Below are 12,826 nucleotides of genomic sequence, written 5' to 3' on the forward strand. Positions count from 1 at the left end.
GGTGTCCCCTTTGCTACATGAGACCACAGCCGCAGGTCATAGGATGAGAGGGTGGGTGGGGAGATCACTAACGTGAATGCATCCTCCCGGAAGGGACATGGATCACTGCCGTAGGGAACCTGACGGAGAGTGCGGAATGAATAATGTGCAACAAGTGTGCTGTTAGGAAAAGCGTGTGCTGTGGGAGTGTGGGGGGTACCCACACTGAATCCCGACGGTGCTCCTGTATAGGTATTAACCTCTAAATTTTGCGCAGTATCTTCAGGTTCAATAAGCCAAGAATTGTAGTTCAAAAAAAGTTTTATTCCAAAGTCGTATATTCACAGCATATAGACTTGAATAATGTTCAGCGGTGATTCATCACAGTAATTATCCACAGAAAAGTTTATCAGAGTCCCAAATCCCAATGCATTTCGGGACTAGGTCCTTTCCTCAGGGGATATATAGGCAATCCACTCGGTCAAGTAACCACGCGCAAACGGCGGGTCACTGTTAGGAAAAGCGACATGTCTGAGGGGAGGAGGGAGGTGGGGATACGGGGGGACCAGGGTGGGGGTATTGTGTTGAGGGGGGAGGGGGGTTACGTTCTTTGTTTTTCTGAATTGATGAATAGATGGTGAAAGTGTTCGCTTAAGCTAGGGGAAACACCATTTAGCCTCTCGGGGCTAGGGCACATGAAGGAAGGGATATGACTCCTACATTAGGAGGGACCACTCTCCTTGCGACAAAGAGAAGGGCGATCTAGATAAGCTAGCGAGTTGCCTCTCGGGGCTAGGGCACATGAAGGAAGGGATATGACTCCTACATTAGGAGGGACCACTCTCCTTGCGACAAAGAGAAGGGCGATCAAGATAAGCTAGCGAGTTGCGATGCTATGACATGAGGTGGTTACATACGTCAATTGAATTCTGCTGGTATAATGTATTTATAAGCTTGTATGTATGATGCATCTGAACGGATTATGAAAAGTCAATAAAGTCTGTTTTAAAAAAAATATGACAATTACACAACTATGTCATGTGATCAAGACCCGTGGAGGGGCTGAAACGCGTTATTTATATATTTATACGTATATCCAACAGACTTCAACGTCCCATTCCAGCATTGAAAGGAAAGCACGCAGGTATCCGATTTTCAAAAATGCTTTATTGCAGACCCCTCTACCCCCCTAACAAACGCGTTTCGCCTTACGGCTTCATCAGTGTTAGTGTGTTTTTTTGGGGTGGGGGGGGTTTGTTTGTTTAATGTTTTTTAAAGTGCCTATATGTGCCCCATGTTCATGCTGGACCTGTAGAAATTATTGGGGAAAAAATCATCTGATTAGAGGCCATGATAGCGGAAAAAAATCAAATGTTAATAACTTTTGCCCATGGAAAGTAAACACTGCAAACAAAGTACAAAAAGTACCTGGCGAGACTAGATATTGGGGTGTACAAAAGGCAAACAATTCCTTCACAATGGGTCTGATTTAGATCACGGCGGATAGGTAACTCCGTCACAACGATGACAGACGAAATATAAAACCCATAGAATATAATAGGATTTATATTTCGGCAGAAGGGATATCAGTCACCGTTGTGATGGAGTAACCCATCCGGCGTGGTCTGTATCAGGCCAAATGTTTCTGGTACTTTTGGTTTTTAGTTCCAAATCCTCAAAAACGGACTTGAAAAGCATACAAAACAAGCAGAACCAGACAAAGGTTCTCAGAAAGCTGGACCATGCTTCCCTTTTTCGTGGGGAACACCTTGCTAAAAGGGCATGCCGTTTACTTAATGAAAGATGCTGAAATGCCAAACTACAGGGAGAATATGGGCTGTACAAGTACTAATTAACAATAACATTGTGAGGTAAAAGCAACGCTCATAATGAGTACAGTAGTAGAGCATAGGCTCCTCTAAGATGTAAAGAGGCTCATCACTGATACACAGGAAGTATGATCACAAGTGGCTTACCTCCCTCAATAGACCAAACAGCACATCGGTATTAAGAGATCGCTCATGAGCTTCGTCCATTATAACAGCACTGTAATGATCCAGGTCAGCTTCCCGCAGAGATTCTCGCAGCAGTATACCATCCGTCATGTACTTTATCACAGTCTTCTCAGATGTGCAGTCTTCAAACCGGATGGCATAACCAACCTTTAGGAGAAACAAGAGATCAGTGACCGACATCAACAGTTTAAGAAAATGTTAAACAAAACCAAAGTATGAGTAAAACCTGAAAGAACATGGAAGGAGTGATAAGGTAAGTCTTGTGCTCACCTCCTCGCCAAGGTTGACATCCATCTCTTCACTGACTCGTTTGGCTACAGACATAGCAGCCACTCTACGGGGCTGCGTGCATCCAATCATTCCATAGTCCGTGTAACCATCCTTATGCAGATACTGTGTCAGCTGGGTTGTCTTTCCACTGCCTGTTTCACCCACCACAATGACAATGCTGTTGTCCCTAAGAAAATATTTGAAAGAGTTCAATTACATCACCAAAATGGCAACACTATCTCACATATTCCTCACCAAATTTCTCAGATAAAAGGAACAGGAGTCATGTATTCAGGGCCATAAGAATTATGTGGTTGGGGAGGGCCAAAGTTTGTAAAAGGGCCGACTAAATTATGCAGCACGAAAAGGCAAAATATGTGGCATAATGCAGCACATTCTATGATAACATTACTTTTTTATTTTGTAATGTTTACACACATTAACACTGTCTTGGAAAAGGGTTTGCCCCATTAGTACCAGTTTAGCACTTAAATACAGCAATAGACAACAGAAAGGTGACCAGTTAGCCTTTGCGAAAGGCTTTCCACTTTGCAGAAATATGTGTGGCCACGTGTTTAGTAGCTTCTAATCTGTTTTGACTTTGAAACCATTTTTGGGGTTAAAATTCACAAATTATGATTATGTGGCAAAAGCATCAAATCCATATTTATGTGGAAAATGTAGCTGCCACAAAATTGCATAAATCCATTGGCCCTGCATATAGTACAGGAAGACAAGCCCTTAATAGTAACTAAGATGATTTAAAAAATATTCCAGGATCTTGCCAAAAAAAAACTAGAGTACCACAATAAGACCAAACAGGGTAAAGTTAGAGGGCACAGGCATTCCGCTACAAAAAACTGGAGAAAAAATGGGTTACTTTCTTAGTCCTTGTTCTGCATCGTAGCCATCTTCATGGAGGTCATAAGCATTACAATAATTCCCTGCTGCGTGCCGGCACCCCAGAACACTGATGTCCAGAATATGAATTTGTAGGAAGGTAAAAAGTTCACCATAAAGCAATGCAGCAAATCACTTCCAAATAGCCCATTCAGACTTAGCTTTCCAAATATTTACACTATGCAATATATAACAATCAGGAATGACTTTCCCTAAACTACATTGCGGCACCTAGGAAGATAGCCTTCTGCCCAACATTCTAAATAAAGAAGAAATGAGCAGCCTAACAGGCTTTTGTATTCCATGATGGTCTGTACTAGCTACTATGAGTTTCAGTTGTTTTTGACGAACCAGGACTACAAATCACTAAGCAATTCTTCTACATCTACATTGATAGTTATAAATGTTAGAATAGAGTAGGAAGCTTTAATATTCTCCATAAAGGCTCTTGACCATACAGGACATTAAAAATCTTTCATAAGTCGTCACAAATAGAATGTGAAGTGCATGTATCAATAGCCGAAAATATTTTTCAGAACAACTTCACCTATGCTAGAATCATTGCTAGTATCAGAATTAAACAGTTTTGTCTTCCAACGGTCTAAAATGGCTTCTGAGTGGTCCACTTTAGATAGCTCTAACAGATATTTCCAGCCATGCCGTCATAACCACTTTACCTCTATAAAATGAGCTCTGGATTTCATTGGCTGTGGTAAAACTCACCTGAGATCAAGTGTTACAGTTTGGTTGAAATAAAAATCTGAGACCACTTTTGGAAGTATTAGAGAGAAAAGAGGTATTGGGTTTAAATCTCACCAACCCGACAAGATGAAATGAAAGTCACTACAAAAATGTGTCTTCCAAGCCAGATGCGTCAATGAAGTCTTGTGAATAGGTTCAAAAGGAGGACACCAAATGAAGTTGCTACAGTGAAGGAACATTTGCAGGAGGAAAGACCTTTTTAGGCCTTCTATAAAGTCTTTAATCATGGGATTCAATAAAAGGGACCTCTGATGAGGGGACAGACAGACTTTTCTTAAGTCAAATGCAATAACTAGGGTAAAATAACTTCTTTGCAAGTAATGGTATTATGACCTTTTTGATGAAGAATAAGATGCTCCTGTGGGATGTCTCTACACCTCCTTTAAAAAGACCATGCAATGTTTGGGGCAAAATCAGGCGACCATACAGTCAGTTCTCAGGAGCATTGGTTTAAAATCCAATGATGCTGAGTTGGGTGGAACAAATGACCCTGTAATCTGGTCAGGTTTGTTCTGCATGGCAACCTCTTGAATTGCTTTATTGATATATATATATCATGTGACCAAGCTCCGTCCGCGGTGCGAAACGCGTTAGGGAGGGCACTTGCTCTGGCATCACTGTGAACACATTTCTGCACTGCTACACTATCTTGGTGTATTGGCGTTCCTTACTTGATCAGTAAGCAAAAGGAGAGGAGAAGAGGTCCGTGCCCGTCTATGACCGCAGCAAAGGGCGGTCGGGATCGTTTTGATATATATATACACACACACACACACACACACACACACGCACAGCTGTCCTTCATCCAGGTGGTGACTGCCTTCATCCCGTCCTGGAAGTTGCTCTTGGCAGCTGTGGGTTCATGTCGTCGGCATAGAATATGATGTTGAGTCCTTGGCTTCTCACAATGGCTGCAAGCGGCCCATGTAGATGTTAAAGAGGGTGGAGCTCAGGAAGGATCCCCGAGACACTCCACAGCTGATTTCATTGGCTTCAGATTTGAACCGTGGAAGTTTTTGAGTCTCTGCGTTTGGTCGGTGAGGAAGGAGCGGATCCTTTCTAGGGCTTTGTCACGGCAGTGAAGTCTTGCGCAGAGGGTGTGGTGAGAGACTGTTGAAGGCGGAAGCAGGTCCAAGAAGGTGAGGGCTGCAGTCTCGCCTCAGTGGAGGAGGGTGTGGATGTTATCTGTAGCAGCGAGGAGAGCAGTCTCAGTGCTGTGGTTGCCTGCTGAAGCCCAATTAGGAGAGGTCCAGGATGTTGTGCGTTTCGACGAACTCGGATATTTGAGAGTTATTTGCTTTCCTGATGACTTTCGTTTGGAAGGGGGGACTGTAGTTCTTGAGGTATGTCGGATCAGTAGAAGGTTTCTTCAGCAGGGAATGGATATCTGCGTGCTTGCAGTCTTCCAGGAAAGTTGAGACTCGATGGAGCAGTTGATGGTGCAGCAGAGTTCGGGTGCGATGGAGGTGCCGGCTCTGCTGAAGATATGGCAGGGATCTGAGCGGGCTTCAGAATGGATACTCTTCATGATCCTGAAGGTGTCATCAGAGGTGAGGATAGTCCAGTTGGTCATGGTCTGCTGGGGGCAGGAGCCATTGGGTGCGGTGGCTGCGGGTGGGATGGGTGAGTCTTGGGTTGTGAAGCTGTTGTAGATCTCCTTGATCTTGAGGTGGAAGAAGGTGGCAAGGTTGTTGCAGAGGTCTTGGTATGGAGGGATGCCTGCTGTCTCTGTGCTGGGTTTCGGTGAATTCTTTGACCACGGCGAAGAGTTGTTTGATGTTGTGCAAGTTAGCGTTGATGAGTTCCTCGATAGCTGCTTTCTCTGTTGTTCTGATGAGGCGGTGGAGTGCCGTGACGGCGGATTTGAAGGCTGCGTGGTCTGCCGTGATATTGTTGCCGTCAGCAGCTGCTTGTTTGAGGGTTTTCCGGGGAGGGGGGGGGGGGGGGGGGAGGGGCAGTGTCGAAATCCAGTGATGGAGGTTGCGTGCTGAGGTGTTGGCGTCTGTTGATGTCTCTGGTGGGGTTTTGTTGAGGGAGGTGGTGAGCTGGCCTTCGGTGACCTGGTTCCAGCTTCTGCGAGGATTGCGATAGGCGTGGTGGTGTACAGTGAGTTTGGTGAATGAAAAGTGGGCGCGGAGGGGGTCGGGCTAGTATGGCTTGGAGGTGTGGCTGACAGATGTTGTTGCATGGGGAGAAGATTGGGTCGAGCGTATGTCCTGCTGAGTGGGTTGTCGTTGGAACTAGTTGTACGAGTCCAATGGTGGCGAGGTTCTCCAGTAGGGTTGAGGTGTTGTGGTCTTAGAGGTTGTCCAGGTGGAAACTGAGATAGCCGAGGAAGATGTAGTGTGTTGAGACAAGAGCATAGTGAGCGATGAAGTCGGTTATGGCTATGATGAAGGGGGTTGGAGGTCCGATTGGTATGTAGACTAGGGTGCCACAGAGGGTGGCGTTGAGGTTGATCTGGAAGTGGAAGTGCTCCATGACGGGTGAGTGGTTGTTGGAGTTGGTTGAGAGGCAGAAGGTGTCTATGTGTACAATGGCAATGCCTCCTTCCGCTTGGTGGAGGATTTTGTATCCGTTGGGGATGGTGGTTGCGATATCCGGGGCTGAGCTGGAGTTCATCCAGGTTTCTGTGAAGGTGACGTCAGGGGAGATGGAGTCAGGTAGGTCCCAGATCTCCACAGCGTGTCTTTTGAGGAAGCCTGTGTTGAATAAGAAACTTCTGAGGTGGTTGGGTCCAGGTCTTGAGGGAGGCAGGCAAAGGTGCAGTTGCATGTGCAACAGGTGAACGGATCTTGGGTGTGCTTCGGTGACACATGGTGGCGTCTGGTGTTAAGGGCATGGAGTGTACTGGTATCGTAGCAGTGAATGGTCCGAGTACCAGGGGCAGTGGAGCTAGATGCAGTCCAGGTGAAGACAGGCTTGCCTTTGGTGCCCCAACTGCGTGCGCCCGCCATGAAGTAGTGTGAGGGGGAGGGCCGGACGCTGGGAGGTATTAAGCGGTGCTGGAGGGGGGCGAGCCGCAGAGGACGAGCAACGGCAAAGACAGAGAGAAAAAAGGCACAAAAAGTGCATAAAGAGAAAGAGTGACAGAAAAGCAAAAAATAATAAATTAAGGAAAAAAGAGATCAGAGGAGAAAAGGCAGAAAGCAGAGGGACAGAGCAGCAGCGGAACAAGATGCTCCCTTGAACTCGCAGACCTGCAAGGGTCATGAGCAGCAGCAATCAGGTGGAACTGTGCGGGAAGGGAAGCAGTTCACTGACAAAGTTAGTGAGATTATCTTTCTCTTGATCAAGTGTACATTTTAGGAGATGCCCGCCCACATATCCCTTGACACTCAGGCAATTCTGTTTCCCTTTGCTGATGATGGTGAGCCTGGAACAGCTTTATTTCCCTCTCTCATTACTCCAATTTGCATCAAAGCACAATTGGAACACAAGGCAGTCAAGTTGAACAGAGCATTCTGACAGAATGGGGAATGGAGATCAACATCTGCCTCATGTAATGTAGCCTCTATTAGAAACACAACGTGTTCATGTGAAATCTGATCCACATCAAGAGGAGTAAAAATGTAAGCACATTAAAAATTAAGTGTCCATGACAGAACTATCAAAACAGTTTGAGCTCAAGATCCTATTGTCTAAGCCATGCTGCATTCTGATAAAAGGAACTGATGCAAGACTGTTGGTGGAAATGTGGGAGGGGTGATGACATCTGATTGTTGAAGGGAGTGATTTCAGTATCTATTGTGCCATGCCCAAACATGATCAGGCTAATAACTGAAGAATACTCTTCTAAACTGTATTGTAACCCAGTCCAAGCACCTGTTGCAAATGATGCACGACTAAATATGTGCCGGGATGCAGTATACAGAAAGCAAGGTTTAACTAGGGTCACGTTTTAACTAGGGTCACGTTTTAACTAGGGTCACGTTTTAACTAGGGTCACGTTCAAATGAGCATCAGTTGGATTGCTTGTTGGGATGGATATGTATGGCGTGCACAGAGTAGGCGCTGTTTGCAATATGGTAAGTACAGCCATGCCAATGAAGTAAGTGTGGATTGTTGTACTGGAATTAAGAGGTGGGTATATCTCCAGATGTGCATGCATTGTGAAATGAGGGAGCTACTGCTGAGAGGTAAAAAGTGTGCTGGTTACGTAGTAGTGGAACTACTATACTTGAGTTTGCAGATGACTGCTTTGGAAATGCGCATAAGTGGCATTAGTGTCTGCATAGCTGGGCACTGTAGTACAAAGGAAGGAGGGCTGCAGGGTTTACAGATGGTGTGGGTCAATTCTGGGGTGCGGGAATGATGTGGAAGATTGAATATTTGCACTGGAAAGTGAGGTATTGATGAATAATACCTGATGATGGTTAGAAGTTCCTGCTGGATGGCAAAAATAGGTAAATACTGTCTCTGCTCCAATAAAGACTTCTTTTTGGAGAACTCGCTGCTGGCTTCACTCTTCTCCTTCATGTGGTCCGCAAATTTCTGCTCTGTCCTGAAAGCAAAAATAAAGCTTTCTTTCATATATTCAACTCACAAACATATTGCAGTATATAGCATGCCGAATATCAGAGACCCACTAAAACGGTTCTTCCAGCCCTCAGAAAAACTTTACCATCACTATGGTGGTTTGTTGCGCGTATATGCAATCATGTGTACTGGTGTCTGCGAAAGAACTGCGGCCTTTGGCCTCAAACTGCTTTTATTCCATTATATAAACAACAACATAATAATCTGTTGCTTATTTTACATTTTTTTATGAAGATAATTTGTTTTTCGTTCACATATCTACGGTAAGGAATATGCTACTTACCAGTATGCATCTGTTCTTGGCATGTAGGGCTGCTGACATTTATATCTATGCATAGATCGCCGCCTAGTGTTGGGTCCGGATGATTGCACATTGTTGTCCTAGAAGAGTCTTCAAAGTATCACGAGATAGGTGGCTCCTCCCTGGACTACAGTGCGCATGGGCATCCCCTCCATGCTCAGAATGTTTTTCGCCATTGTGGCAGAGATGGAGTGTGATATAGTAAGCGATGACCATGCATGAGAATAATTCGATTAATTCTGAGTGCTACAGCTGCGACAGGCACCGGGGAGGAGGGCGGGCGATATAAATGTCAGCAGCCCTACATGCCAAGAACAGATGCATACTGGTAAGTAGCATATTCCGTTCGAGGCATGTGGGCTGCTGAATTTATATCTATGCATAGAATAAATAGTAGTACCCTCCTTAGCGGCGGTTGCCCGTGCCAGCTGCAGCAGTCTGAAAAAGAGTCCTGAGAACAGCCCGACCTACAGCAGCTTGCTGTTTTGAGTGTACATCCACGCAGTAGTGTTTGGTGAATGTGTGTATGGTGGTCCATGTGGCTGCTCTACAAATGTCCTCTAGAGGAATGTTACCTAGGAAAGCCATGGATGCCCCCAACTTGCGTGTGGAATGCGCTCTTGGGGGGACTGTTATAGTGCGTTTACCCTTTTGATAACAGATCTGGATGCATTTAACAATCCATCTGGCTATACCGGATTTAGAAATTGGGTTGCCCTTGTGCTGTGGAGAGAAGGCAACGAACAGTTGTTTAGTTTTCCTGAAATCTTTAGTCCTGTCTATGTAATACTGGAGAGCCCTTTTAACATCTAGTGTGTGTAGTGCTCTGTCTGCCACTGAATCAGGATTTGGGAAGAATACAGGTAGTTCAATAGTTTGGTTAATGTGGAACTGTGATACTACCTTGGGCATAAATTTAGGGTTGGTGCGCAGCACAACCCTATTAGCATGTATTTGAATGAAAGGCTCTTGAATAGTGAGGGCTTGCAGCTCGCTAACTCGTCGTAGCGACGTAATTGCCACCAGAAAAGCCACTTTCCATTGATAAATTGTATCTCACAAGAGTGAAGAGGTTCAAATGGTGGGCCCATGAGCCTGGTGAGGACTATGTTGAGGTTCCAGACAGGCGAAGGCGGGTGTCTTGGAGGAATTACCCTTTTCAGTCCCACCATAAAAGCTTTAATGGCTGGTACTCTGAAAAGGGATAGGTGCTGTCTATTTTGAAGATAAGCTGCCATTGCAGCTAAATGTATCCTGATGGAACTATACGCTAGATTACACCTGTATGGGTGCAGCAAGTAACCTATGATGTTTTGCGTGGACGCATCAAGTGGATTTATGTTACTATTGGAGCAATAGATAACAAAACGCTTCCATTTTGCCGCGTAGCAGGCCCTGGTGGTAGGTCGCCTAGCCTCTTTTATGATGTCCATGCAGTCAGGAGGCAGGTTTAGGTAGCCAAACTCTATGACTTCAGGAGCCATATTGCAAGGCTCAACTGCTGCGGATCCGGGTGCTGAATGTCTCCATGGCTCTGAGTGAGGAGACTGGGTGTGAGCCTTAGGCGCTGGTGGGGAACCACGGAATGTTCCAGGAACGTGGTGTACCACGCCTGCCTTGCCCACGTTGGAGGAGCTAGGATGAGCGTCATGGAGGGTTGCCTCAGTTTGCGTGCCACTAGCGGTATGAGTGGCGCTGGAGGAAAGGCGTACGCAAATCTGTTCGACCAGTTCATCCATATCGCATTGCCCTGAGACTGCGGGTGTGGGAACCTTGCGGCGAAGGTGCGGCATTTTGCGTTTTCGTGTGTGGCGAATAGGTCTATCTCTGGATGACCCCACTGACGGAAATATGGTTGGAGCACTGAGGGATGTATCTCCCACTCGTGCATCTGATGGCTGTGTCTGCTGAGCAGGTCCGCCATCTGGTTGTCCTTGCCTGGGAGGTGTTCCGCCATGAGGAACATGTTCCTTTGAATGGCCCACTTCCACATGCACTGTGCTAGGTGTGACAATGGTGGAGAGTGTGTGTGTCCCCTGCTTCTGGATGTAATACATCGCAGTCATGTTGTCCGTCCGGATCAGCACGACTTTGTAGCAGAGATGAAACTTGAATGCCTTCATCGCCATGAAGATTGCCATCAGTTCTAGTAGGTTGATATGCATCTTCTGCTGTTGCGGTGTCTATAGTCCCTGCACTGTACAATGGAGGACATGCGCTCCCCAGCCCTGGAGAGATGCGTCCGTTGTCAGTACTATCTGTGGCACAGGCTCTTGGAACGGTCGTCCCCTGCAAAGGTTTTGTGTGTTCCACCAATGCAGAGAGTTGTATGCACGACCGGTCACCAACAATAGGTCTTTTAACTGTCCTTGAGCTTGGTTCCACTGGCGTGCTAAGCATTCCTGAAGCGGACGCATGTGTAGCCTCGCGTGCGGGACTATAAAGATGCAGGAGGCCATCATGCCTATCAGCTGCATGAACACCTGCGCTGGGAGTGAGTGTTGTGGCCTGAATCTCTGAATCAGCACTTGCATGCTGTTGACTCTCGCTGAGTTTGGGTGCGCTGTGGCAGCGAGCATGTTTATTTCTGCGCCTAGGTACTGCTGTACATGTGCGGGTTGAAGATGGGACTTTTGGTAATTGAGGGAAAATCCCAGACTGTGTAGGAGGTGGATTGTGCGGGACATGTGGTTGGCACACTGCTGGGCTGACTTTGCTTGGACAAGCCAGTCGTCTAGATACGGATAGACATGGATGTGTTGTCTCCGAAGATGCGCGGCCACTGTCGCTAAGCACTTGGTAAACACTCTGGGGGCTGTAGTGACCCCGAAAGGCAGTACCTTGAACTGGTAATGCTGGTTGTTGATGGTGAACCTGAGATATTTCCTGTGACTGGGGTGAATGGGAATGTGGAAATAGGCATCCTTTGGATCTAGGGTTGCTAGGAAATCTCCTTGACTGAGCAACGGCAGAACTTGCTGTAACGTGAGCATGTGAAAATGTTCTGGTAGGATGTATTGGTTTAAAGGCCTGAGGTCTAGAATGGGCCTGAGAGACCCGTCCTTTTTTGGGATTAAGAAGTACAGAGAGTACACCCCTGTTCCCTGTTGTTCTACAGGCACGAGTTCTATGGCCCCTTTTTGCAGCATGGATATGACTTCTTGCTGCAATAAGTGCATGTGCTCGGCGGACATAGGACGGTGCCTTGGGGGTATGTTGGGTGGAGTGGAGGTCAGTTCTAGACAATAACCCTGTTGTATAAGTTGTCTCACCCACCTGTCCGTGGTTATGCTTTCCCAGACTGGCAGGAACTGCTGGAGTCTCCCCCTGACCGGTGTTATATGGTCGGGGGGCAGTGACAAGACGTCACTGCTTGTTAGTGGCGGAGGATCTGGCATTATTATTTCCACGTCCTCTGCCCTTGATGCTGTTTCCACGGTATCCACCCCTATTGTTCTTGTTATAGGTGGTTTGTGTGCCTCCCTTGTTGTACTGGGCTTGTTGTGACGCTTGTCCTCTTGAAGCTCCCCTGTTACCGGAGCGACGAAAGGAACCGCCCCTGAACTGCTGAGACTGCAGAGCTCCCATGGATTTCGCAGTTTCAGTGTCCTTCTTAATCTTCTCAAGAGTGGTGTCTACCTCTCGACCAAACAGGAAGTCAGGGTTTACTGGCTGATTGAGTAGGGTAGTTTGAATTTCCGACTTAAATCCAGATATGCGGAGCCAGGCATGCCTCCTCAGCATAACGCTAGTGTTTATGGCCCTAGCTGCTGTGTCGGCTGCATCTAACGCGCACTTAATGGACGCGTTGGAGATCAACTTTCCCTCCTGTATAAGCATTTCTGCTCCCTCTTTGTAAGTGTCTGGTAGGTGTTGCAGTAGCTGCTCTAACGTGTCGTAGTGTGCCCTGTCATATCTTGCTAACAGGGCTTGGGTATTGGAGATCCTCCAAATATTAGCAGCCTGAGCTGCCACACGTTTCCCAGAGGCTTCCAAGATCTTGGATTCCTTGTCCGGAGGAGGAGCCTCACCCGTTGTTTGCGAGTTCGCTCTCTAGCGA

At 46.6% G+C, this 12,826-nt stretch overlaps 1 protein-coding gene across 1 annotated transcript in view; it reads right to left on the minus strand.

Annotated features, from left to right (window-relative positions):
- DHX38 (DEAH-box helicase 38) overlaps nt 1-12,826 on the minus strand; it is a 1,077,951-nt gene that overhangs the window by 498,628 nt on the left and 566,497 nt on the right. The window contains exons 12-14 of the mRNA XM_078670369.1: nt 8,293-8,430; nt 2,265-2,451; nt 1,956-2,141 (exon numbers count right to left, since the gene is read on the minus strand). Coding sequence (XP_078526495.1) covers nt 1,956-2,141; nt 2,265-2,451; nt 8,293-8,430 — 511 coding nt within the window. The remainder of the gene's footprint in view (nt 1-1,955; nt 2,142-2,264; nt 2,452-8,292; nt 8,431-12,826) is intronic.

Source organism: Lissotriton helveticus, chromosome 12, assembly GCF_964261635.1.
Source record: "Lissotriton helveticus chromosome 12, aLisHel1.1, whole genome shotgun sequence".
Lineage (NCBI taxonomy): Eukaryota > Metazoa > Chordata > Amphibia > Caudata > Salamandridae > Lissotriton > Lissotriton helveticus.